This window comes from Gobio gobio, assembly GCF_949357685.1.
Source record: "Gobio gobio genome assembly, chromosome: 5".
NCBI lineage: Eukaryota > Metazoa > Chordata > Actinopteri > Cypriniformes > Gobionidae > Gobio > Gobio gobio.
In genome coordinates, this window is record NC_137101.1 from 5455377 (window position 1) to 5482269 (window position 26893).

The window sequence follows — 26893 nt, forward strand, 5'->3', positions numbered from 1 at the left end:
AGACCCGATCACTTTGAACAAACGTTCTATAAATGTCACTGGAAGAACGTTTGTTCATAACTTTGAGAGAACCTTGCCAGAACGTTCCCATGTTAGCTGTGTTGGTTCACATACGGACGTGTGATGCATGCTGGGTAATTTACAGGAGCTGATTTTCTGAATGGCTTTAATGATCTCGCCGCTCTCCCACACATTCATCTACACCACACCTCACACACAGCACAATGAAATTCCTCTTAATTAGTATAATTAATGAGGCCTGTCTGTGTGTTATGGCGGAACCATTAACATTATTCATTTCAAATGTGCATGGGTGCAATAATTTATCTGGCCCGTTTCATATTTTCTTTCCAAAAGACAAGAGATATCGCCTCCTACAACTATTTTAAGGTCATTCGCATTTCCCATTCTTAGAAACTAGGTAAACAGACGGCATGTTAATAGTTTTAGAAGGCCAGAAAGATCATTTTAGGTTTTTTTTCCCTTAAAAGAACGATTAATTTTCACATTTCACTGACATTATGATAGTGTCTGCATCTGATGAGATGATCCACTCAGAGCATGTTCTTGGCCTCCATCACTTAATAAAATAGCCTACCATCTATTTAAAATGGCAAACATTACAGTAAAGATCATTAATCTTCTTCAGGTATCTCTGATAACACATCACAGGCTGTATAAATCACGAATGGAGTAATAAACTCCCAACAAAGCCTCAACTCAAACCGGTTGAAAGGGATAGCTCACCAAAAAATTTACATTTTGTCACCATCATGTACTCACCCGCCTTATTTTGTTCCAAACCTGTACGAGTTTCTTTGTTCTGTTGAACACAAAAGATATTTTGAACAATGTTTGTAATGATCCGGTATGATTTTTTTTCTTCTAGCCTACTATTGAAGTCAATGGCTACCGTCAACTGTCAACCAATATTCTTCAAAATATCTTCTTTTGTGGAAACAGTTGTTCCCATGGCTAATAAAACACATAATATATTAAAGCGGCTTTCCATGGTTTCTACAAAATAAAACCTGTCCGTGTCCTGGTTAAAATTGCTTATTTGTCTAAATTTAAACATTCTTGTAGACATTTCGGATAAAATAAGTAGGCCTGCACATATCAACAAAATATAGCTGGTTTTTTGGATATTTTAATCCAAAAATCTTACATATTGTGCCTTTAAGACAGTTTTATATCCTTAGTGTAAAAATAAACGACTGAAACTTTTAATCTCGGAAAAACAATGTGAATATTTACAAAAGTTTAAGTGTTCAAACAGTTTATGAAGCATCAAAACAGTTTCTCACACGCAAATCGTTCTGCGTCACGTCGCCCGTGTGCGTGCGCGCGCGCTCGTGCGCGTGTGTGTGTGTGTGAGAGAAAAAAACACACCTCGATAATTTCGTCTTGATGACATTCCAGCCTGTTTGCTGAAGTTTGCTCACACTTGAGAAGTTTGGGAATCCGCCGGGAAACACACGTGAAGCTCAAGGTAGGACCATTTTAAATAGCATCATATAGTGTGTGACTGTTTTTAAATGATTCAGCCCTAAAGTATAATATTCTTCTGATTATTTAATTCCCAATGGTTTGATTAAAAGCCAGGAAACACCGCCAAACAACAATAACAAGTTTCTATTGTGCAATTTTGCTTTTGGATACGATCCCAGTGTTAAAAAAAATCATATAATTACTGAGTTTTCTTCGTAATACTTTGCCTACCTGCATAATATGTCATAGAACCACTCGTATTTATTTCTTTATTGGCTCTTTTTAATATTTACATTTATTATTTATCTGTTTGTACTTGCCTATTTACCTATTTAATAGCTGTTTAATATTTACCGGGTTATATGCAAACATTCCTCATAGATAAAGATGCAATTTGCATGATTGGTGAAATTAACTTTACAATGCACAGACAAAAAGTGCTGTGGCAGTACTTATGATATTATTTTTTTTGTACTACTGTTATCATGCTTTTTGGTAGTGTTCAAAACAATGATATAACCATTGTACTTTTTTTGTAATGACGCATAAACATTTAATACTGAGGTTTTGCATGTATTCATTCAACACATGGACATTCGGATAGTTAATGTTGTGTTTTGAGGACTTTGAGATGCTTGATTGTTGTCTTCTGTCCTCCGCTCTCATGTCTGGACATGTGTTTAGTCTATAATCACTAGTTTTATGCTTGATTTGAGTGAGGCCATGAGAAACACATTTATTTTACAGGGAGCTGCTCATGTTTTCCTGGAGAGCTGAAGTGACAAACACACTTTTATGAGTGTGCTTCGCATTTTTTATATTTGAATATTGTTGGAGTGGTGTGATATCATTTATTGGACTGAACAATGATCCTTTGAAATGTCTTGACTGCTGCTGTTTTAGTTTTTTTACTTCCAGGCATTGCTACTGCAAAATATAGAACATTTTGTTTGTTGTTTTTTGGCTCAATTTGACTCTCCATTGTCCTGTAGCGGCTGCTGGTCTCAGTGTGTTTTGATATCGGGGTCTCCAGACTGTTTACTGTCTGTTGTTTGTCTTTATTAGTCCGGACAGACGCAGTTGGTTTTTATGGGGGAATTTATGTCCAACAAGGCAAATTAAGTGCCCTGGGATGTGGTCATAAGTAGCGGCGATACACACTGATGTTCACCTGGGCAGTTTCCTGAGGTTGATCTCTGCAGGACGGATGTGTTTCCTGTGTTTTAAAGCTGTACTACTCTAGAGTTAATTGTATTAATTGTTAATTGTGTCTTCACAGTTTAGTTATCATGCCGAACTGGGGTGGAGGAAACAAATGTGGCGCCTGCCATGGGACGGTGTACCACGCTGAAGAGGTCCAGTGTGATGGAGGGAGTTTTCACAAGTGCTGCTTCCTCTGTAGTAAGTGAAAACAACTCTTTACTGTTCAGGTACAACTCATGATCACGTGTGCTGGTCAAATTTCACAAGTGTTGCAAAGTTTTCAGAATTTTTGGAAACAGAGTTTCTGGAAATTTTAGGATTGCAGCCCCTTTGCAATCCTAAATTTCAGACCAAAAGGGAAAAGAAGAAATTATGTTTTGCATAACAAAAACAGAGCATTTATTCTCATGTCAATTTAATAATTTTTTTTAATGTAATGTTTTTTTTTAATTTTTTATTTTTTATTTTATTTTATTAATGCAAAAAAGAAATACATTTTAAAATCAGCAAAATGCATGCCTTATTAAATTGTTAAAATGAATATATAAATGATTGAAGATATAAATACTGCTGCAATGCTTAAAATACTTTAAATAGTGTTAACTTTCTATGATCAAAATATTATTTATTTTTTGAGGTTACAAATGAACCGAGCAGATTTTTATCCCCTTATTACAACTAAACATCACAATTAATCAGTATTCAAAGATATTTTTATGACAGTGTTGGGGAAAGTTGCTTTTAAAAGTAATGCATTACAATATTGCATTACTCCCTAAAAAAGTAACTAATTCCCTTACTTACCCGTAGTTACTTTTTATGTTACGTTATTTCTGCGTTACTTTTTCTCCTGGGCTGGGCTTTCTGGTTTGTTTTTAATAAAAAAAAATTGCATTATTGTTTTTAAAAAAAAGTTAAATTTTTGACAAATGTAAAGGCTTTCATATGAAGTGAAATGAAAAGATCTCAGGCTAAAGGAAATGCGATTTCACGTCTGTACAGTAGAGGGCAGAACTCAAACAAATCAATCTGGATCGCAGAAAAAAGGACGCAGGAGCAGTTTTACTACACTCTGGCTGAAACCGAAATCGCCCCCTATACCCTTAAATAGGGCATTATTTGAGGGGACAGCCATTTGTAGTGGTGTCCGAAACCATAGTGGACGTTATTGAGTGCACTAACGAGTGTACAGCCGATATACGATCAACGGCTGTCCGAATTTGCTCACTCATTTTCATTCACTCGCTCAAGTTAATTGTATTAGTGGAGTAATGCAGGGAATAGTGAATGAGGGTTTAGGGGGCGTTTTCGAATTCAGCCTTTTACTTCAGCAATAAAAACATGTGATGTTTAAAGCTGCACTGTGTGATATTTTCCCCCATCTAGTGGTGAAAAGGTATATGACCATCCAGTGAATATTAGTTTCTCTTCCTCTCAATTCCGATTTCGTTTTAACTCCTACGGTGGCCGATTTAGTCCAAGATTAACATGGCTTCCAGTTCGACCTCGTCCACATTCGACACGGTGCCATCGAGTGTTAAAACGCGAAAGGCGAAGCTTGAATTCACGGGTATGTCCCTCTTTGGCTAATGTACTTTCAAGATGGAGGGGCAACATGGCGACCGGCATTTGAACCCCTCACCCGTATGTATTTTCAATGGCATATTATAAACTTACGAGAATACTTTATTACTTGAAAGAAGTAAATATACATTAATGAGCACCTATATTTTTGAAAGAACTAAGTGTTTTTAGCTAAGAATAAACTAAAAAAGTTACACAGTGTAGCTTTAAAGTCATTTTTGCTTATTAGTGTGGTTGATTTGGGTCATCTAAGGTCAGCAGCAAAGACATTGGTTAATAAAGTGAGATTAAATACATAAAGTATATTTGTGTAATTTAAGATATTTAACTATTGCAGGCTTGCATAATATTCTGGAGATTCGGTCACCGGTTTTATTCATTTCGAGAAGTACTGAATCCGTTTTTGTGCAAGTGAGATGAGCTGCTCACGTTTAGTCTAGAGTTACAATAACCATCATGTTTACACACTTGCACTGTCAGTCAATAAATGGGGCGACAAAGTAACTTGAGTTACTTATTTGACAAAGTAACTCCTGTAATTAAAAAGTAATGCATTACTAGTTACTTGAAAATGTAATCTGATTACGTTACCCTCAACACTGGTTCTGCAGTGAACTATCTCAGATGTTTTTGTGAGATCTCGCTATGTTTGAGTCCACATGCTTCACATTAGTGCTTTGCTACCAAAATGGCAAAAACAATCCGGCCCACATGTTTACTTGCGGTGGGCCGCCACAAAAGCCATTCTGTTGAGAGCGAGGCGATGATGAGTTAATGAGCGCTCTCTCTCTCTCTTGCGCTCCTATCTGTGTTTTCACCACATTTCCTCTATGACAAAAGTCTTTAATCGACGAAATCTTGGTGGTCAAATGTGAGGTGATGTATAATGAGAAAGATGGAGTCCAGAGATGTTTTGTTCAGCTGAATGAATAGTAAAGGGCGTTAACCTCCCTGCTGTGGAATCATGTTTGTCTCTCTTCGGGACAATATCCCATACCAAGCCAGAGTCTGCTGACTAAACAGTCAAAATCACATGATAAACACACTGCTTGCATTCTAGCCTCTAATCCTACAGTTAAAATGATAGATTATTAGTGGTGGCATGACTATTATTATTGCTCATACTTTGAGTTGACAAGTCTCTAACCTGAGGAGAGATGTGTTATTGGTTTTTTCTTATGCCTGGCGGATGATAAAAACTGCATAGCAACATGCTGAAATCCACTCAAAACACTATATAGCATTGTAGCATTGAGTTTTGCATGGGAGCGCACCACTTATTTCCTTGAGAAAACATTAAAATCAGTGTTTTTTCCTCCTCCAGTGGTCTGTAGAAAAGGGTTAGACAGCACCACGCTGGCCATCCATGACCAGGAAATCTATTGCAAGTCGTGCTACGGGAAAAAGTACGGACCAAAGGGATACGGATACGGTCAGGGAGCAGGAACGCTCAATATGGACCGCGGCGAGAGACTGGGCATCAAACCTGAAGAGTGAGCTTTTTCATTTTTCACTGTTCAAGAAGTTTATATGGATGACTGATATAGTGTGTATTCCTTGTAAAATAATTAGTGCTGTCAAATCGATTAATCGCGATTAATCACATCCAAAATAAACGTTTGCAAAATAAAAGTGTGTATAATTATGCATTGCATAAATACACACACATGCATGTATATATTTAAGAACAAATTGTTATATTCATATATAAAATATTTATATATATATACACCGATCAGGCATAACATTATGACCGGTGAAGTGAATAACACTGATTATCTCTTCATCACCTGTTAGTGGGTGGGATAAATTAGGCAGCAAGTGAACATTTTGTCCTCAAAGTTGATGTGTTAGAAGCAGGAAAAATGGGCAAGCGTAAGGATTTGAGCGAGTTTGACAAGGGCCAAATTGTGACGGCTAGACGACTGGGTCAGAGCATCTCCAAAACTGCAGCTCGTGTGGGGTGTTCCCGGTCTGCAGTGGTCAAAAATGTTTCAGGAGTGGTTTGAGGAGCACCGAAACGAGATCTCAATCCAATCGAGCATCTATGGGATGTGCTCAACAAACAAGCTGATCCATAGAGACCCCACCTCGCAACTTAAAGAGCACCTATCATGGAATTTTGAAATTTATCTTTCATGTAGTGTGTAACATAGATCTAAGTGAACAAAAACATCCTGCAAAGTTTGAAATATGACAGTGTACCGTATATATAGTTATTTTCTTTCAAAAGTAAGAGTCGACTCGGAGTCATTTTTAAGAATCGTTAGAAGACCGAAGCTTTTTCTCTGACTAGATGACGTCAACTTGTCAAGTTATTTGAATACGATACGCCCACTTATTGCGCTCCAAGACGCCAGTGAAAACTAGAAAACATCATGGCCACGAGACGCTGTGTTCTGAAGTGCCACTCAAAAGCAAACTTTTTTAATCTGCCCAAGGATGAGCATTTTAAGACTAAGTAGCTTGAAGACAAACCATACATCGTCGCGATTGTGTGTTTATTTAATCGTCAAATGTCTCTATTTGCATGTTTCTCGATCTCAGGAAGCTTTTATTATGGACTTCTATTATGGCACATGGTATCTTCTTCGTCTATCTGTACCATAAATGGACTACATGTGCACAGAGCGCCCTCCGGCTGCCAGGATGAATTGAAAACAACACATAAGAGACTCAATCGCTCATGATTAGGCTACATCTGCGCATTTTGAGGAAGTATTGAATAAAAAATACTCCTCTGTTTAGAAATTTGACACAGACATATGAGAATCTATCAATATGTCTCCTCATCTGCACACTTTTGAACTAAAAGCCCTGAGGGATGTTGATTTGTCGCGAGTCTTCGTGAGGAGAATAGAGGAGTTTTTTTATGAATGAGATCAGCTGAGGCTCATATTACAATCAAGCGGTTCCGACGCGGTTTTCATATTCATAACTCCTGACACATATTAACAAATTACTGTCACTATTAGACTTTGATGGGCGTTCCGTTTCCGAAAATATCTGCACAGACTATACCAATCACAACTGACTGGGTCATCGGACCAATCACCGCAGATTAGCGCCACGTAAAGGCGGGGTTTTGAAAAGTGAATCACTAAAGGAATCATTTGAGAATCGCTGTCAAAACAGGTACAAATAAATGGATATTATAAGAAAACTAAAGTCTTTTTTGTCGTTGCATACATGCAAAACTGTTGTTGGGGACTTCTAAAACAATATTTGGAACATTTTAAATGCCATAATAGGTGCTCTTTAAAGGACTCAAAGCAGGGGTGTCCAATCCTGATCCTGGAGGGCCACTGTCCTGCAAAGTTTAGCTCCAACCCCAATTAAACACATCAGCTTATCAAAGTCTTACTAGACATACTAGAAACTTCTAGCAGGTGTGTTGTTTAGGCAAGTTGGAGCTAAACTCTGCACAGTGGTCCTCCAGGACCGAGTTTGGACACCCCTGACTTAAAGGATCTGCTGCTAACATCTTGGTGCCAGATACCACAGCACACCTTCTAACGGAGTCCATGCCTCGACGGGTCAGGGCTGTTTTGGCAGCAAAAGGGGGACCAACACAATATTAGGTCATAATGTTATGCTTGGTCGGTGTATATATATATACACAGTATGCATATATTTTTTAAATATATATATACATGAATGAGTGTGTATTTATGTATAATAATAAATGGTATGTACAGTATTATCTATATGCATATGTATCATGAGTAGCATTGTGTTTTGGTGCATATTATTTTATTATATTTTTAAAGGCCATTAGAGACAAAATTTAAGATCAAAACTGTTGCAAAAATGCAATGGTTAAAAATCTAGTATTATCGTTATGTGTCGGTGTGTTTTGGTGCATATAGTTGTGTGTAAGATTTCTGGAGTCAACTTGTTCTGGTAGCAAATCCGTCCTCTCTTTGTGTGCTCAAGCCGGCCGTCAGGTGATTTATTGTTATGAAAGAATCTATTATGTAAGCGGAGCTCCTGTACAGACCCCAGGCGCCCTCTTCATGCCCAGCCGACACAAAGCGGCTCATTCAGGGCCGCTCGTTAGGCTGAGCTCCAGAGAACTGCCTCTGACCTCTCTCCGTCTCCTACCCAGAACCCAAACTCACCGCCCCACCACCAACCCAAACCCGTCCAAGTTTGCACAGAAGTTCGGCGGCTCGGAGAAGTGCGCACGCTGTGGAGAGTCTGTGTATGCGGCGGAGAAGGTGATGAGCGCTGGGAAGGTGAGCAGAGGCAAACACATTTAAATCATCATCACATTAAAATTGACTTGTCACCCTTGTAATGCATTAAAAAACTGCATACACTTATTCCATTCCTGGGTCCAAATGGACCCGGTGGAACGTAAGCCTATATAATAATATTTTTCAACTAAAACCAAATTCCGAGTGAATGTTTGTTTTTACCACGCTATCACTACACGAACCCCCTTTTTATTCATTAAAAAAATAGAGAAATTCTTTGAAATTTAAAAATTGTACAAAAACTACAAAAGTAGTTATATTTTTATCAGTATTTATGAGAAATTCTATTTGAATGTCATGAAACATAAGAACATTTCATTATTGTATATGTATTGAAATTTTAATTTAGTTTAATTTAATTTTGTGTCAGCTAATGGTCAATAAATATAAAAAATTATAAAAGTGAATATAAATGCTGCTTCAAAAAGACAATGCTTGAAATCCTTTTAACAGGCTTTAGTTTTTAAGCAAAAAAATTGTTTACGTTTTTTTTTTAATGTATAATACACATTCATGCAATAAAGTTTATACAACAATAATAGCAAACAATTCCCAATCCTACTGATGCTTAAAAAAATTGTTAAAGGAACACGCTGACTTTTTGGGGCTTTATCTTATTCCCCGTATCCCCCAGAGTTAGATAAGTCCATATATCATTCTCATCCCCGTGCCATAACTCTGTCTGACGCACCTCCGCTAGCCTAGCTTAGCACAAAGACTGGAAGTAAATGGCTTCAGCTAGCCTACTGCTCAATAAGTGACAAAATAACGCCAACATTTTCCTATTTACATGTTGTGATGTGTATAGTTTAGTGCTGGGAATCGATTAAAAAAAATTAACTAATTAATCAAAAAAATTTCTGTAATTAATCGCAAGTTTTTAATATTTTAAGTTTTTAATATTTTGATATTGTAATAATTTCAGTTACTCTCCAAATTAATGTAGAAACAATTTAAAGACAGTCTATTTTAAATATGTGTTGTATTGTCATCTTTTTATGAATGAAGGCCAGTACTGATGTCTCTATATGAAACATTAATGACGTTACATTACAGTATAACTGAAAGCTCCCAATTTCAACATTTATTGGGCTTTAAAAAAACAACTTTTAATTTAAGTGAACTTAAAACAATCTTTACATAAACCCATTATAATAAATGTTATTTTTAACCGGTTCCTTCCCTGTTAGACAGAAATGTAACAGTTATCAAACACCTTTCTTAACTGCATAAATAATAAATGAAATATAGATTAATCATCATTAAAGCTACAATTTTCTCTGTTCCCGTTGTTCTTTGATGAACATTAATGACAGGCATCATCAGTGCTCCTGTCACTCTGACGCGATCTGACGCGCATCTCATTTCCTCACAACTCTTTAAGTTCATATAAGACGTTATTTAACTAATTTAAGACTCCTAATATATGAGTACTCAAAATTTTCTGTGTTGCTGTTATTGTTTGTTCAAGAGCAAAAGAGAACTCGATGTGAGCATACACACACACACACACACACACACACACACACACACACACACACACACACACACACACACACACACACACACACACACACACAGACAGACAGACAGACAGACAGACAGACAGACAGACAGACAGACAGACAGACAGACAGACAGACAGACAGACAGACAGACAGACAGACAGACAGACAGACAGACAGACAGACAGACAGACAGACAGACAGACAGACAGACAGACAGACAGACAGACAGACAGGACATTGACATGCAGCGCGTTCTAGTGTCTTGTCGCGCTTGGAAGCATTTACATGAATAGGAGCGTGATCATATAATGTAACGCTAGGCAAAAATGGATATAAAAACGGACGCTGCGTTATTTGCGTTAAATATTTTTAATGCGTTTAGCTGAAAAAATTAATCGCCCGCGTTAGCGAGTTAATTTGCCCAGCCCTAGTATAGTTACATCGTGTACTAAGACATAGTACACGTCAAGAAAATTAAAAGTTGTGATTTTCTAGAACGATTATGGATAGGAACTATACTCTCATTCCTGCGTAACAATCAAGGAACTTTGCTACCGTACCATGAGTGCAGTGGAAAATAGACTAACTTCTGTCAACATAAACAACATGTCATCCTGCTTGCACAGGGAGTGCTGGAGACTATTTTCAGGCGCTGTGTAATATCATTGCGCCGCTGCACTCATGGTACGGCACAAAGATCCTTGATTATTACGCAGGAATGAGAGTATAGTTCCTCGCCATATCGGCCTAGAAAATCACAACTTTTCATTTTCCGCCGGTCTTAGTACACAATGTAACTATACACATCACATCACAACATGTAAATAGGAAAATGTTGGCGTTATTTTGTCACTTATTGAGCAGTAGGCTAGCTGGAGCCATTTACCTCCAGTCTTTGTGCTGAGCTAGGCTAGCTGGAGCCATTTACCTCCAGTCTTTGTGCTGAGCTAGGCTAGCTGGAGCCATTTACCTCCAGTCTTTGTGCTGAGCTAGGCTAGCTGGAGCCATTTACCTCCAGTCTTTGTGCTAAGCTAGGCTAGCGGTGGGTGCGTCAGACAGAGTTATGGCACGGGGATGAGAATGATATATGGACTTATCTAACTCTGGGGGATACGGGGAATAAGATAAAGGTCCAAAAAGTCGGTGTGTTCCTTTAAAAGAAAATTAATTAAAAGGAAACAATCAAATATTTTTAGACATTTTTATGGCAATTAGTTTCAATGTTTATTCTTATTACTTGAATGTCCATTCTTTTATATATTTATATATAAATAACGGGGTTTTTTTTAATTAAGAGAGTTTTAATTTAACTAGTTGTCACCAAATGGTCCATAAATATAAAAAATTTAAATGAATAGAAAACTGCTGCAAAAAAATGCAATGCTTAAAATCCTTAAAACAGGCTTTATTTTTTTAAGCAAAATAATATTTTTATGCTCTTACTGGTGTCAATACACATTAATGCAATAACGTTAACAGCAATAATAGCAAACACTTCCCAATCCCACTGACGCTCGAGGAGTGTTCTTGATATATTGTTGATGTTTGCAGCAAGAGTGGGTTCAGGTTTAATGGAGAGTTCAAATGGGAATCATAACTTCTCATAGTGTCGAGATAAAATGCGTCATGGTGACATCACCTGGGTTCAAAAGTTCACTTCAAAGTGTGTGGCGACTGCATTGACGCTTTCTTTACGTCTTCATGAGGGTTTGCAGATGCTAGAGATCTACTGCCAGAAAAAAAAGCTTTCAGAGGATCCAAGTGCGAAGCATCTGGTCCAGTTTCTGTCTCTCTCAGTTTAATCACCAGGAAGTCATGAGCGCTTGATGATATCAGCTTGTTATACTCATCCTTTCTTTATCATCTCGTGTCTGTCTTCCAGCCGTGGCATAAGAACTGCTTTCGCTGTGCCAAATGTGGGAAGAGTTTGGAGTCGACCACTCAGACGGAGAAAGATGGAGAAATCTACTGCAAAGGTCAGCACTGGATCCTAATGCAGGGGTCCTATAATGCCCCTTTTAAAAGATGTAAAATAAGCCTCTGATGTGCCCAGAGTGTGTATGTGAAGTTTTAGCTTAAAGGGTTAGTTCACCCGAAAATGAAAATTGTCATTAATTACTTACCCTCATGTCGTTGGACACCCGTAAGACCTCCGTTCATCTTCTGAACACAAATGAAGATATTTTAGTTGAAATCTGATGGTTCTGAAAGGCCTCCATTGGCTCAATGCACTTTACACTCTCAAGACCCTTAAAAGGCACTAAAGACGTCGTTACAAAGTCCATCTCACTACAGTGGTTCTACAATAACTTTATGAAGCGACGAGAATAGTTTTTGTGCGCAAAAAACCCCTAAATAACGACTTACATAGTGATGACGATTTCAAAACACGGCCTCATGAAGCTTCGAAGCGTTATGAATCAGCGAGTCGATTCAGCAGTTTGAATCGCCAAATTTCAGCAGTTTGACACGCGATCCGAATCATCATTCGGCTCACTGATTCATAACGCTTCGAAGCTTCATGAGGCCGTGTTTTGAAATCGTCATCACTATATAAGTCGTTATTTAGGTTTTTTTTGCGCACAAAAACTATTGTCGCCGATTCATAAAGTTATTGTAGAACCACTGTAGTGAGATGGACTTTGTAACGACGTCTTTAGTACCTTTTAAGGGTCTTGAGAGTGTAAAGTGCATTGTGCCAATGGAGGCCTTTCAGAGGCATCAGATTTCAACTAAAATATCTTCATTTGTGTCTGAAGATGAACGGAGGTCTGACGGGTGTCGAACGACATGAGGGTGAGTAATTAATGACAGAATTTTCATTTTTGGGTGAACTAACCCTTTAAAATACCCCACAGATATATTTTTTTTAGCATGTTAAAATTGTCACTTTTTGAGGGCGCCGCTTTTGTGTGTGTCCCTTTAAATGCAAATGAGCGGCTGCTCCCGCCCCCTTTCTAGAAGAGGGCGGAGCTTCAAGAGCTCGTGTTAGATTACCTCACACAAACACACACTGAAAACATCAGAAACTGTTCAGCCTTTTATGTTCAAACCGGAGTCGGACAATGATGGAGAGACTCAAGAAGAAGTGACAACATGTAGAATGAGACGGGACGTTTCTGAAGGGTTAGTTGATGAATTTATGAGTTAACTATCTTCAAGTCATCGATTAGCATATTCTATCATGATAATACAGAGCCAGAGAAGATGTGACACACAACCAGTCATAAGGGTCAATTTCAACTTAAAAAATCTATATATTGATCAAATCACCAAATGAAGTCCTTAGCAGTGCATTACGGCATTTAAATTACGAAGTTTCTTCACTGAACATGATCTTTTACTTAATATCCTAATGATTTTTGGCATAAAAGAAAAATGTGATAATTTTGACCCATGTAATGTATTGTTGGCTATTGCCACAAATATACCCCTGTGGTTTATGACTGGTTTTGTGCTCCAGGGTCACACATCTGCTGTGTGAAGATAGAACAGGTATAGTTTAGTTTAATTACGGTTATAACTTGTCATCTTTCTTTTATGACATGCTATTCATAGTTTTCATGTGTTGTCAGACTGTTAGGAACGCCCACCTGGAGAGCAAAACAATTCTTTCCATTGCCCACCAGTCATTTTTACCGGGTTTGTAGTCAGTATTAATGCAGTAAGACTGTGATATTAACGTGCGTTCACACTTGTCATGTTTGGTTGGATTAAAACGAACCCTGGTGCGATTGCTCGGTTAGTGCGGTTCATTTGAGCATATGTGAACGCTGCCATCCGCACCCTGGTGTGCACTAAACAAGTGCTCTAAACTAAAAAGATGGGTCTCGATCTGCTTCCAAACCAACTCTGGTGCGGTTCAATTGATATATGAACGCAACACGGACCAAAGACATGTAAACGAACCAAAAACAGGACGTGATGTCACAAGATACGACGCTACAAGTCAGCTGATTTGACGACACGGAAACATCGGTGTATCCAAAATGAGTAGAGGACAAACGTGGAGGTAAAGCGCCTCATCAATATAAGCAGATCTGCGTTTCTGCACAACGGAGGAAATCCTGCTGCTGTTTTCAATGTGTTGAACATTTGATGAGCTCTTCGTGAGTTCTCAGCTGGTAAAAATAAAACCATATGTACACGCATAATGATGGCGTCTAATCCAGCACACAGCATTGTTTTGAATGTTCGGTAAGCAGCTCCGTCGCAAAATATACGTCATAAAAGCCGACCAATCAGGTTGTGACCGTATCCCTATGCCTTTGGTTCAGTAACTTTAGGTTCGCTGTTAAAAATGGCAGTGTGAACACTAAGCGGACCAGGACTATATGTTTTGTTTTTTGGTCCAGACCAAACAAACCGAATCACAAGTGTGAACGCACCCTAAATTACCAAATTCAATATACGCCTTATTGATGTTGCATACTTTGTACAGGAAAGCAGAATATTAGTGCAACATGAGAAGTTTTTCCCATTGAAAACCATTATAAAGAAAACGTGTTGCATTCATATTCTTGGCTCATCTGCTCGCCTGTATATAGTGTGCATCATCAAAAAGGTGTAAAGTGAGTTTCATCTTTTAATATCACTGTTATAGTACATTACGGCACTTTAAGGGTGGGTTGCACTAATGATTCTTTAGCCTGGCGTCAGTTCATCCCGATCAGTTAATCTGTTGAGTTAAACTCAATTGAAAATAAAACCCATATCAGCAAATCCTTAAACTTTGCTTAATTGAATCCTTATTAGTGCAACTCGCCCTATAGTGTTTTTCACGTTAAGCGTTTTAAAATCGTCCCGCTGTTTTTAGGGATTGAGATACTGCAGCAGGTGCTCTATATGGATCATAAGTGCCCAAAACGTGCATCTTGTTCACATGTTTTAGGTTTTTAAGATGGAAAATTGACAGGCTTGTGCTGCATTTCTATGGCGGTTTTGTTCTCCAGGGCTCCGCGACAGTCATGTGACTGAAAACTATGAATTGCATTTGTGTTTGCACTGTATTGAAATAAATGTGAAAAGATGGCATACGAGTTTGAGCAACTCCAAAATGAGAAGAGGACTCCAAATGTTCCTCTTCTCAACATGGCCTTTGTTGTGTGTTCCCGGGGGCGGGGTTTATGTCAATTTTAGGGTTTGTGATGTCAACCCGTGAATAAGCTGGTTGTAGTCCTTAAAAAGCGATTTATTTAAAAGTATAAATCTCCCTTTGCTTTGAACTTTGAGCGTCGTAACGTTGCAGGTGTTGTTTATGCTCAAACAGCAACATTACACACTCACTAGAGGTTAAAAAAGTCATAATCAACCACCCCTTTAATGCAAAGTTTGACACTTCTGGTGTAAATGAATAGGTCACACATTAAATTGAAATATTGAGCAACCTCCCGAGCGCTTTAATGCGTCTCTCAGGGTTTCGAGGACACACTGTTTGTTTGTCTGTCTGGACTGTTCTCTGATAACAAAACAACAACCTGTAAAACTAGATTACCAAGAAACTCTTGAAACACAAGACAGGAATCAATCAAGAGTTCCAGATGACGTACATCTGATGACCTCAGACAAACCTGACATGACATGTCGCTCACTAATCAACTACATTCATGCTTCCTTTCTTCTTTGTCTGTGTTTTTAGCGTGTTATGCGAAGAACTTCGGCCCCAAAGGATTCGGATACGGTCAGGGAGCAGGAGCTCTGGTCCACGCTCAATGATAGTACTTCACTGCTGTTCAAGAGGTTGATACTCATTTCAAAAGAAGACTATTATTTGGTTATATTTTCATGACAATTAACAGGGCTCGACTATTTTTTTTGTGATTTTTAAAAATAGATGTGTGCGAACTGTAAAATGTGTTTAGGGGCACGAGTGTGAATACAATAAAAATGAAATGCCTTAAATGTAATTTTAAGAGGTTTTCAATTTGGGGATGGAAAAATGACAGCCTAATGTGATTTATTAATCTTCAAAAGGCAATGATTTTCACATTTAAAACATGACCTAGATATTGATTGCAAATGTTTAGATTCTTTATCATTGTTCGGTAACACTTTACCATAAGCGAATTAACATGAACTAACAATTAAACATTCTTCTAAAGCATTTATTAATCTTAATTTACTTATATATTATTAAAATCAAAAGTTGCATCTGTTAATAGTATTTAATGAACATCAGCTGACATGACTAAACAATGAACTGTTGTATTTTATCAACTAACTTTAACAACAAATAAATGTAGCCATTGTTAATGTTGGCTAATGCATTAACTAATGTTAACTAATGAGAGCTTGTTGTAAATGTTCTTTATTTTGCATGTAAATGTATCGTTGTATCCCTTTATTATGGCAAAAAAACAAACATTTGATCAGTTTGCATTGCAAATTCTTCCCCCAGCAATTCTCATTAACATACATAACGTAAAAACTGATTTTTAAATAATTTTATTTAAATTGATTTTATTTTTTAATACAATAAGATAAATACTGTGTATTACAGTAATGAGAATTTGTGAGTCACAATCACAATTTTTAAAAAGTAAAAAAATAAGGTTAGTTTGCCTTTTGCAAGATAAATGTTAAATTATTTTACGATTTTATTTTTTAATACAGTAAAATAAATACTTTAATATTTTAATTAATATTTAATTACTTTAATAACTTTAGTATTACAGTAAATAACAAATAAGGTTAATTTTCTTTATGCAGGATATAACGTAACTATAACGTAAAAACCTTGACTTTTAAATAGTTTATATTAATAATATTAAGTATTTAATAAAAATTGCTTCAATTTATTAATTTGTTTTTAAATCTTTTTTTTTCTGTAATATGGCAGTCTCTTTTTAAAAAATTTCCCCTCAAAAATAAATAATGGTCCATTTCCTTTAATGCAAATTTTTTTTTTTACCCTTTACTGGGTATTAAAAGTTCATGTAAATGTTAGGGTTTGTGATGTCACTAACCCAGGAAGAAGCTGGTTGTAGTCCCTACCAGCTGTTTGTTGTAGTCCTTAAAGTGATTTCTGTAAAAAATATCTCCCTTTGCTTTGAACTTTGAGCGTCGAAACTTTGCAGATGTTGTTTATGCTCAAACAGCAACATTGCACACTAAAGTTAAAAAGTGAAATCAATATATTTTTGATAGATTTTATTTTAATACAGTAAAATAACTACTAATATATAAAAAATAAGGTTAATTTTCTTAATGCAGGATATAACGTTAACTAACATAACCTTGACTTTTAAATAGTTTATATTAATAATAAAGTATTCAATATAAATTAATGAATTTGTTTTGAATAAAATCTTTTTTTCTGTAATACGACAGTCTTCTTTTTATTTTATTTCCCCCTCCAAAAAATAAATAATGGTCAGTTTCCTTTATGCAAAATATTTAGTTTCTCACCCTTTTCATCCAGAGTAGTACATTTTACACGCATGAACATGTTCAATCAGAAATAAACACTTGTTTGATTGAAAACGACCGCACAGGCCTTTCACCTTTTGAATGTTTTATTAATAAAGCCATTAAAATTGAACCATGCCCAATAAGTTACATCTGAAGCAGAGTAGGGTGACGTCCTGATCTCAGCTGAGGCACTGGAGATGAGCATGTGCTTTTCACATGGTGGGAAAACAGCCGGCCAAACCGTAAAGGCATAGCAACAATATGTGAGTATCTCTCTAAAAACAGTGTCACATGGTATGGATGACTGTTACTGTGCCTAATCCGAATATTACAGAATGGGGGGGCCCGTCCATGAGTGATGGCGTCATCACAACGTGCCCTCTTGAGTTACAGCGTCTCTTACGTCTACTTCTCTGGCATTTACAATTTGTACATCCAGTGGTACAACAAACCCAGCAATGAAACATACAAAAGAAACCCTTCAAGGTTGGATATTAATCAACGAGAATGGGACATTCAGATATAATACATCTGCAGAGCGCCGCAGGGACACGCAATAACGATACACACATTGGGCTTAAAATGTAAAAACAAAAGGATATTTAAAAAAAAAAAAAAAAAAAAAAAAAAAAAAACAGCTGCAAATACTGAACATTCACTATTTACAGATGGAGCGTCTCTGGGATGGCCGGGCGATCACATGCAGTGGAGACTTGCAAGGTCAAAGGTCTATACACAGCAGTGCCAGACGCCACTAAAAGCTACAGTCATACACTTGGATAATAGTCCATTTTTTTCTGCTTTTTGGTAAGATAAAAAAAAAAAACATTAGGAGCAGCTTCGACTAACACAGACAAAAAAAAAAAAAGTCACTCACAGAATAATGAATCTAGTTCATTTATGTACAGATGCACATTCTTTACATCAGTTCGTCCTGTCAGCTGTTGCAATGACAACAGGAAGAGGAAATGGAGGAGAGCGAAAGGGGGAGGAGCTTCCTCTTTACGTAAACGTGAAGATCCCTCTGCGCGGGTGGGGAAGCCGGCTTAATCCTTCAGCAACGGTGAAGAACAACAACAACAACAACAACAAAAAAAAGATCAGTGCATTGTTTTAGGCAGACAAACATCATCGCCGCCACAAAAAAAACAAAAAAAAAAAACGGTAAAAGATATGGAAGAAGCCCATCTGGCGTGATAAAACGCGTCTTCCATTAAGTTCGTACAGCTATCAGGTCCACTTAATGGCTTTTCAACAGCATTTCAACTTTAAATGTATACACTTCCTAAAACTACACATACATAATAAATATAGAGGTTCACATACGAGCGTATTATTTCTTGTAAGTTCGGAGGGCATCCGGGGGAATCCCATAAACGCGTCGAGATCTTCAACCCAAAATCTCATCACCGTAATGCATTTTTTGTCATAATTCTCATTTTAAAAATTGTTTTACAGCAAAAAATGTAATACAATGACTTCGAAAGACAAAAAAAGGCAGTTTAAGATAAATACTTTGCTATTTAAATCATTACGGTAATGAGAATCAAGCCAAAAACTACTAAACAAGCTTCATTCTCTCATTTATTTCTTGGGATTTTAGGGTGAAATGTAAGCCGGGTTCATGTTCTCGACACGTTTGGCAGGATTCTCCCACCTAAACCTATTAAACATGCTGGAAATGTACATATATGATGACATGTAACAACCAAAGTGACGTAAAATGACCAACTCTTTGAAAAATACTATATAAATAGGTTAAAATAAATATGTTTTAAGTCACATTATTTAAAGAGGGCATCTCTCTAGTCGTATGAATGTTTTTAGTCTACATGACGCCTGATTCCTATCGTTCGCATAAATCATTATTCGCTCATCGTCGTGTCGTTTGTGTGGGGAACGTTTGCAAAATCATCGCGCGGCTCTTTTCACCTTCGTTGTATGGAAAAGAGCAGCGTGAGCATTCTTCTAAACGTCTCATTTTTTGTGTTTCACATAAGAAAGTGAGCAAATGACGACGGAGAACGATTCCTCAAAACCACAAAGCTAATTCTCACTCCTCCAGGTTGAACCAGGACTTACGATCTGATATCACTTTAAAAGCAACACAAAAAAAAAGGGTCACAGGGAGAAAACAAAAGTAAAATGAACGCAAGTCGATGTGCGAAAGAAACCACAAACGTCTCTGCTGACCGATGGAGGAGAGTCATACGCCCTCTGAAGCCATTGAACTCCTCCTCTTCCTGTTCGGGTGGAGTTGGTGACCTATAACAGCATGCGTATCCTTGACTGGGTGAGGTTTGCAGTCTCAGTGAAGGAGATGGTCCCGGTGAGCAGCACTTCCTCAGGAAAACCTCTCCCCTCTTCTCCCTCTCGCTCCGTCTTCTCTCACGCTCTGTCGCTCCTTCGTGGCGCTACACCAGCTGGTATCCCGAGCCGGACGTCTGGTCGTACTCTATTGTGTACTGCGAGGTCCAGTCTATGGCCACGGGCCGCAGCAGACCGCAGCAGCGCAGCTCGAAGAAATCTATCAGGTTCCTCATACAGCCGTGACTGCGCGAGAAAGACAAAGGAGCAGAGTTACTACTGGGAATCATACAATACAGTCTTACAACCAGAGATGTATAGTAACGAAGTAGAACTACTTCACTACTGTACTTAAGTACTAAAAGGCAGTATCTGTACTTTACTAGAGTATAATTTTTTTCTCCTACTTCCACTTTTACTTCAGTACATATTTTCGATGAGTTTAATACTTTTACTCCGATATTTTTTTTATGTGCTGCATCGTTACTCGTTACAATTATAAAAATGTTATGAATCATTCCATTCCAAACCCACATTACCGCGCATGAGAGAGAGAGAGAGCGCGTGCGAGAGAGAGACAGAACGCGAGAGTGCGAGAGAGAGACAGAGTGCGAGAGAGAGACAGAGCGCGAGAGAGAGCGCGCGCGAGAGAGCCCCGCGAGCGCGCATTCACTGTCTTTAAAACAACACGAGGGTCTTACGCTCAAATTGCTCTCTATTTGTTTACATAGTTAATGTGCATTGTGAAGTAACGTATACAAACAATGAACAGCTGTATTTTTATTAACTAAGATTAACAAAGATTAATAAATACAGTAACAAATGTATTGATCATGGTTAGTTCATGTTAGTTATTAGTCTAATACATTAACTAATGTAATGTTAACAAATCAAACCATATTGTAAAGTGTTACAAACAAATCATTTACTCAGAACACCTCTTGAAATGAGAATATAAGTGTGCTTACCCCATTTTATTTTAGTAAGAGTGGTTATAGTAAGATTTAATCTTAATGAACTACAGTATTTTCAGGTTATTTGTATGACAAAGGTAGAAAAATTACCTACCAACATAGTGATTGTCCTTTAGCTTAATCATTTGAAATAATAAAAACAATTTAATGTTCAAACTTTTGACTACTTTCTTTAATAACTACATAACACAATACTTGTACTTTTACTTTCAGTACTTGAGTAGTACATTTTAAAATAAACTACTTGCAATACTTAAGTACAAAACATGTTGAATACTTTAGTACTTCTACTTAAGTGTGGTGCTTAAAGAGCACTTCAACTTCTACTCAAGTCACTTTTTTGATAAGGAACTTGTACTTTTACTCAAGTATGTGTCTCTAGTACTTTATACATCTCTGCTTACAACTGACAGACTGACAATAATGGCTTCCTAAACTAATCTTGAGAAGTTAGTTCGTTTTGACTAAACTGGCAGAACACATCTCTCCTTTTATTTTTTTTTGTAGATTATTAATTAGTTATTAGTCAATCATGCCATGTCTCATATACACACACACATTTTTTTGTTCTTATATTTTCACTTTAATTAGTACTTTTTTGTTTCTAATTTAGTAATTTCAGTTAAATGCAAAGGCGACAATTCAAATTTTCTCTCTAATTTCTAGTTTTTCATCCATCCATCCATCCATCCATCCATCCATCCATCCATCCATCATGCATTTCTACAGTGGCATGATATGCTTTCAGTGATGGAGTACTCGAGTCCTTATTCTCTGGACTTGAGTCCGACTCGAGACTCCGTTCTCTGGACTCGTGACTCGTACTTGGACTCGAGTCTCGAGGATATATAGAATCGCACTTGAGCATTCATCAAATTAACTAATTACGTTGTTACACTTTTCCTGTTTCGGGCTCCCAAGACCGGCCGTGATCTATTTTTTCCCTCACAGACACTGCGACCGCTCGCTCTCCTTGCTTGACAACACACTCACTGACTGACGTCACTCACTTTACGCCGCATTCTTGTGCATTATTCGCGGGCTAAATGTTGACATTTGTCGTGAAGTTCGCCTACACGGATTTTGCATCTAATGCTGAAAAGAGCAGCGCTAAATGTTGTGTGTGTAATCGCACAATTGAGGAAAAGACTGGGACAACTTCAAACTTTAACAGACATCTGTCACGGATGCACCCAGAAAAGTAAGTAAAATGCTTTCCATTGGCTAACATTAGCTTTAAAAAAAACTATTGACTAATGCTGGGTACACACCAAAAGATTTTTTACATCTTATAAGATTTTCAAAATGTGATAGACCACACACATGAGGACAAATAATCCTAGATTGAACCGTTTTGCTCCTCTAGTGTGTGTGGTGTGCCATGATGTGACAAAGACAGCACACCACACACAAACAGATTTTCAACCAGAGTCCCGACTGTAAAACACAGGAATTATTGCAAAATCTCGCGAGACTTCAGAATAAGTATGGCGGTGATTGGCACAAATGTCAATTTAGATCTTGATTCAATATCAATTCATATAGCCTACTGTAAAGTTTGCCTTTTTAGCACTATTTTAAACTTTTCTTGGGTAAATTATATTTGCTTGGAATCATTAATATTCACTTGTGTGTGCTTATATAAGTATCATTAAAAATATTAGGATGTAAATTGTTAACGTTTTAAAATTTCACATTTAAAGAAATCTAGTGTTTGATCATAAATATGTATTTAAATGCAAAACCTAAAAATAAGTAAACAGTTATGATCAGCAATACTTTGAGCAACCAGACTAGATGTATATGTGAGCGCTCCGTGAACCACGTACATGAGCGCACGCCGCCGCGAGATGAGAGCATGTCGGAACTCTGTTTTTCCACGCCTCTGGCTTTAACTTTTATGCCACATTAGCGCCAAAACGCTATATTTATTGTTTGAATTTCGTATTCAAGTTTAAAAGCTTAGACTTTCAAGTTTCATATCAAAAGCAGGGTTGAGAGAAAGAGAGAGAGACGCATGAGAGACAGAGAGATGGAGAGAGAGAGCATGGAAAGGAAATTAACGAATACGCTGTGTGTTTTAAATAGCGTTAAAAAGTTAATGAACAACGCCCAATATGTGGCGGCCGGTTGATTCTGTGGCGCACCGCCACTAATTAGTCAATGTGTGGGAAACACTGATGTTACAGAGCTAGAGCCTAGAGGTGAGTTACGCGCGTATACGGGCATTCTACATTTACTTCACTATATTACTATTAAATCCTAATCTAGTCATGACAAACTATATATCATTGGAAAGGTCTAAGGCTCAAGAATACATATTTGTTGATGATTTTGCAGAAAATATATATTTTGGAAGAGTAATGGATTAATATATGACAAGAGTGTGCATCAAAAAATCTGTATCATTACAGGAGTTTTCACCTTTGTAACAAAAAGTCAACAACCACACTTTTAATCATTCAAACTTTGATTTTCATGCTAAAAGTTCATAACATAAACATTGATTCTAGTATTTAGCCAAAAATATTCAGAAAATAATATTATATATAGAGAATATCTGCCAGATCAATCTTTAGGAATCACCAATATTGTGTGTCTAACCCCTAGTGGATTTTTGGAGGTTATGCAGCTAAAAGTCTTACAGAAAACTCATTTTTTGAGTTTGACCTAAAATTTTGAACACAACTTGGTTAGAATTTTGGCTTTGACTTTGTCTTTTTTTGGCTGAAACCTATATTCATTTATATATTTTTTAATAAAATAAATAATATTTATTTTATTATATTTTTATAACAATAAACTTAAATTTCAATAACTTTTATATAATTTAATTCTATAATTTTTTTTCCACGTCAGCAATAATCTGCCAAGTGTCTTCTTTTAAAAGAGACCAACCATAAGTCTTTAGTCCAAAGGGTTCATGAGTTACAACCATTTAAGTTTGGGTAGTGCATTTTCACGAAATGCTCAAAAAGGGGGGTGACAGGTAAAGGGTTAATTGTTGTCCTCAGGTGTCTCTTGGAAAATAGCTATATTATTCTCTTTGAAATTGCCTTATTAAATAAACTTTAAATAATTGTTTTTATAGTCGGAGTTATAGTCAGTTCATGACTATTTCATCTCTCAGCGTGCTTTCGGATTGAATATTATTTCGTTTCACGTGAGTGTGCGCGCGCTTGTCCTCGGGGTTCCCCACACACATCAGGATTTCTGATCGTAAATATTCAACATTCGCGATCGGGACGGCTCCGACGTTCTTCCGAGCAGGTTTGGACACTCTTAACACACTTCACACCACAGGAAAATCTGATAAAATAATCTTTAGAACCATCAAGATAATCGGGACATAGCTAGGATTGTCGGAAGGGGGGAAATCGGCCCAAAATCAGCCCGATTATCTTTTGGTGTGTATCCAGCATAATGCATATATGATAATAAACAGAGGAAGCTAGGGTTGGGCGATGTCTGCCAATTTGGCATCAGACGTCGACGATGTCTACGTACAGTGAAGCGAAGGTACAGTGACGTGACAATAACTGCCAGATTCAAACTGTGCTTTCTGCAATGGCTGGCGCTGAGCCAAAGACGGACGCGCTCAGAGCTTAATCCCGCTTATGTTTATTTTAGATTTCAGATATTTAAATACATATAATTTATAGCAAAACAATACATTTATAGTTTGTAAAATACACAATGGTGTCTATGGAAGCAGCAATAAACAACCTTTCAAATATATTTGCCGATATGACATACACTACAGGCCAAAAGTTTGGACACATTAATATTTGTAATGTTTTTGAAAGAAATTTCTTCTGCTCATCAAGCCTGGATTTATTTGATCAAAAATACAGGGGGAAAAAAATGTAATATTGTGATATATTATTACAATTTAAAATATTTGGTTTTCAATTTATCATACTTTAAATTATAATTTATTTCTGTGATGCAAAGCAGAATTTTCAGGATCATTACTCCAGTCTTCAGTGTCACATGATCCTTCAGAAATCATTCTAATATTCTGATTTATTATGAGTGTTGGAAACAGTTCTGCTTTGCATCACAGAAATAAATGATAATTTAAAGTATAATAAATTGAAAACCAAATATTGTAAATTGTAATAATATATCACAATATTAATTTTTTTTCTGTATTTTTTCTGTATTCTCGAACACGGGACTCGACTCGGACTCGAACTCAGGTAATGGTGACTCGACTTGGACTCGACTCGGACTCTTCTTTGGTGACTCGACTTGGACTCGACTCGGACTCTTCTTTGGTGACTCGACTTGGACTCGACTCGGACTCTTCTTTGGTGACTCGACTTGGACTCGACTCGGACTCTTCTTTGGTGACTCGACTTGGACTCGACTCGGACTCTTCTTTGGTGACTCGAGACTCGACTCGGACTCGACAGTTGGTGACTCGACTACAACACTGTATGCTTTTGCTTAATGCATGTGGCTAGTTATATATACACACATACACACCGATCAGGCATAACATTATGAATAATATTGTGTTGGTCCCCCTTTTGCTGCCAAAACGGCCCTGACCCGTCGAGGCATGGATTCTTCTTGACCCCTGAAGGTGTGCTGTGGTATCTGGCACCAAGATGATAGCAGCAGATCCTTTAAGTCCTGTAAGTTGCAAGGCGGGGCCTTCTTGGATCAAACTTGTTTTGCCCAGGAGAACATTGCCCAAAGCATCACTGCCTCTTGCCTTGTTCCCATAGTGCACCTGTGCCATGTGTTCCCCAGGTTAGTGACGCACACACACCCGGCCATCCACGTGATGTAGAAGAAAATGTGATTCATCAGACCAGGCCACCTTCTTCCATTGCTCCGTGGTCCAGTTCTGATGCTCAGTTTTGGAGATGCTCTGACCCAGTCGTCTAGCCGTCACAATTTGGCCCTTGTCAAACTCGCTCAAATCCAATTGCTCATTTTTCCTGCTTCTAACACATCAACTTTGAGGACCAAATGTTCACTTGCTGCCTAATATATCCCACCCACTAACAGGTGCCGTGATGGAGATAATCAGTGTTATTCACTTCACCTGTCATAATCTTATGCCTGATCATCAAAAAACATTTGTTTTTTTTATTAAATAGTTTATGAGCTCTGAAATAACCAAACCCCAAGTGATTTGTCATCATTGAACTATTATATTTTGGTAAAATATTTTTTCTATAGATGTCAGCAGTATCTTAAGTCCATCCCATAATAGAAGACTGTTTTTAATCACTACATATTCATTAATCATTTCTGAGGTCATTTAATCTAATTGGATCTTCCTCTAAATTGTTGGTGTCTAAACAAGCACTAATAGAAACATTTTTGAAGTATCATATAGATTATATTATACAGACTGTTGAATATACAAACATCAATACGATTGAAAAATGAACCATTTTTAAAGGGATATTTCACCCAAAAATGAAAATCCTGTCATTTACTCACCCTTAAGTTGTTCCAAACCTGTATGAATGACATACTATGGCAGTCAATGGGGCCCATTCAACTGTTTGGTTACCCCTATTCTTCATAATATCTTCTTTTGTGTTCAGCAGAAAAAAGAAACTCGTACAGGTTTGGAACGACATGAGTGTGTGTAAATGACGGGATTTTCATTTTTGGATGAACTATCCCTTTAACACCCTCCTCTGTGTTCAGTGCTGTACAGATAAACCTGAAATGAGTTTGAAGGACTCACTTGAAAGGGCTCTCGATGGACGTGGCTGTAACTTTAAAGTGCTTATATCTTCTTGCGTTCATTCGCTCGTTTGTAGTGATGCCCAGAACAGCGATCTATGAAGAGGAGACAGCAACATACACATCAAACCACAAGTACACACAAAATCTGTTCCAATATATGAATAAAACAGGACCATAATGTATGTTATAGGATTTTGCGTCAAGGCGCCATTTATTACACCTAAAGCCCAAAGTATACTGTTTTTTTTTTTACGCATATGATAGTGCATAATATACTCTATTTGATAGCATGCGCAAATACAGGCAGTCGATGTATGCGCTCTATAAAGTTTTCAAAGTCGTCCAGTGTCTGCACTACTTTTCTAGCCTGACATCGTCATACTCAATTCTAGTCAGAATATGAGTCTGATTCTGCTCTGTTGGGCTGTGATTATGGGGT

General features: G+C 37.3%; 2 protein-coding genes across 3 annotated transcripts in view; one reads left to right on the plus strand and one right to left on the minus strand.

Moving 5' to 3' along the window:
• Window positions 1-1277: 1277 nt before the first annotated feature.
• On the plus strand, window positions 1278-16665 carry csrp2 (cysteine and glycine-rich protein 2). 2 transcript variants are annotated; one of them, XM_079817260.1, is made up of 6 exons: window positions 1278-1492; window positions 2771-2892; window positions 5603-5771; window positions 8387-8516; window positions 11928-12021; window positions 15684-16665. In XM_079817260.1, the coding sequence occupies exons 2-6, from the start codon at window positions 2781-2783 to the stop codon at window positions 15758-15760; spliced, it is 582 nt and encodes a 193-aa protein (XP_079673386.1). In that variant the 5' UTR covers window positions 1278-1492; window positions 2771-2780; the 3' UTR covers window positions 15761-16665. The 2 variants fall into 2 exon arrangements, with proteins under 2 accessions (XP_079673386.1, XP_079673387.1); XM_079817261.1 differs by lacking the exon at window positions 1278-1492 and adding an exon at window positions 2217-2679 and having other exon boundaries at window positions 15684-16419.
• A 697-nt stretch (window positions 16666-17362) lies between these two features.
• The window catches only part of zdhhc17 (zDHHC palmitoyltransferase 17), a 60842-nt gene continuing 51311 nt past the window's right edge, over window positions 17363-26893 (minus strand). Inside the window, exons 16-17 of the mRNA XM_079817968.1 lie at window positions 26453-26547; window positions 17363-20008 (exon numbers count right to left, since the gene is read on the minus strand). Coding sequence (XP_079674094.1) covers window positions 19870-20008; window positions 26453-26547 — 234 coding nt within the window. The 3' untranslated portion in view covers window positions 17363-19869. The remainder of the gene's footprint in view (window positions 20009-26452; window positions 26548-26893) is intronic.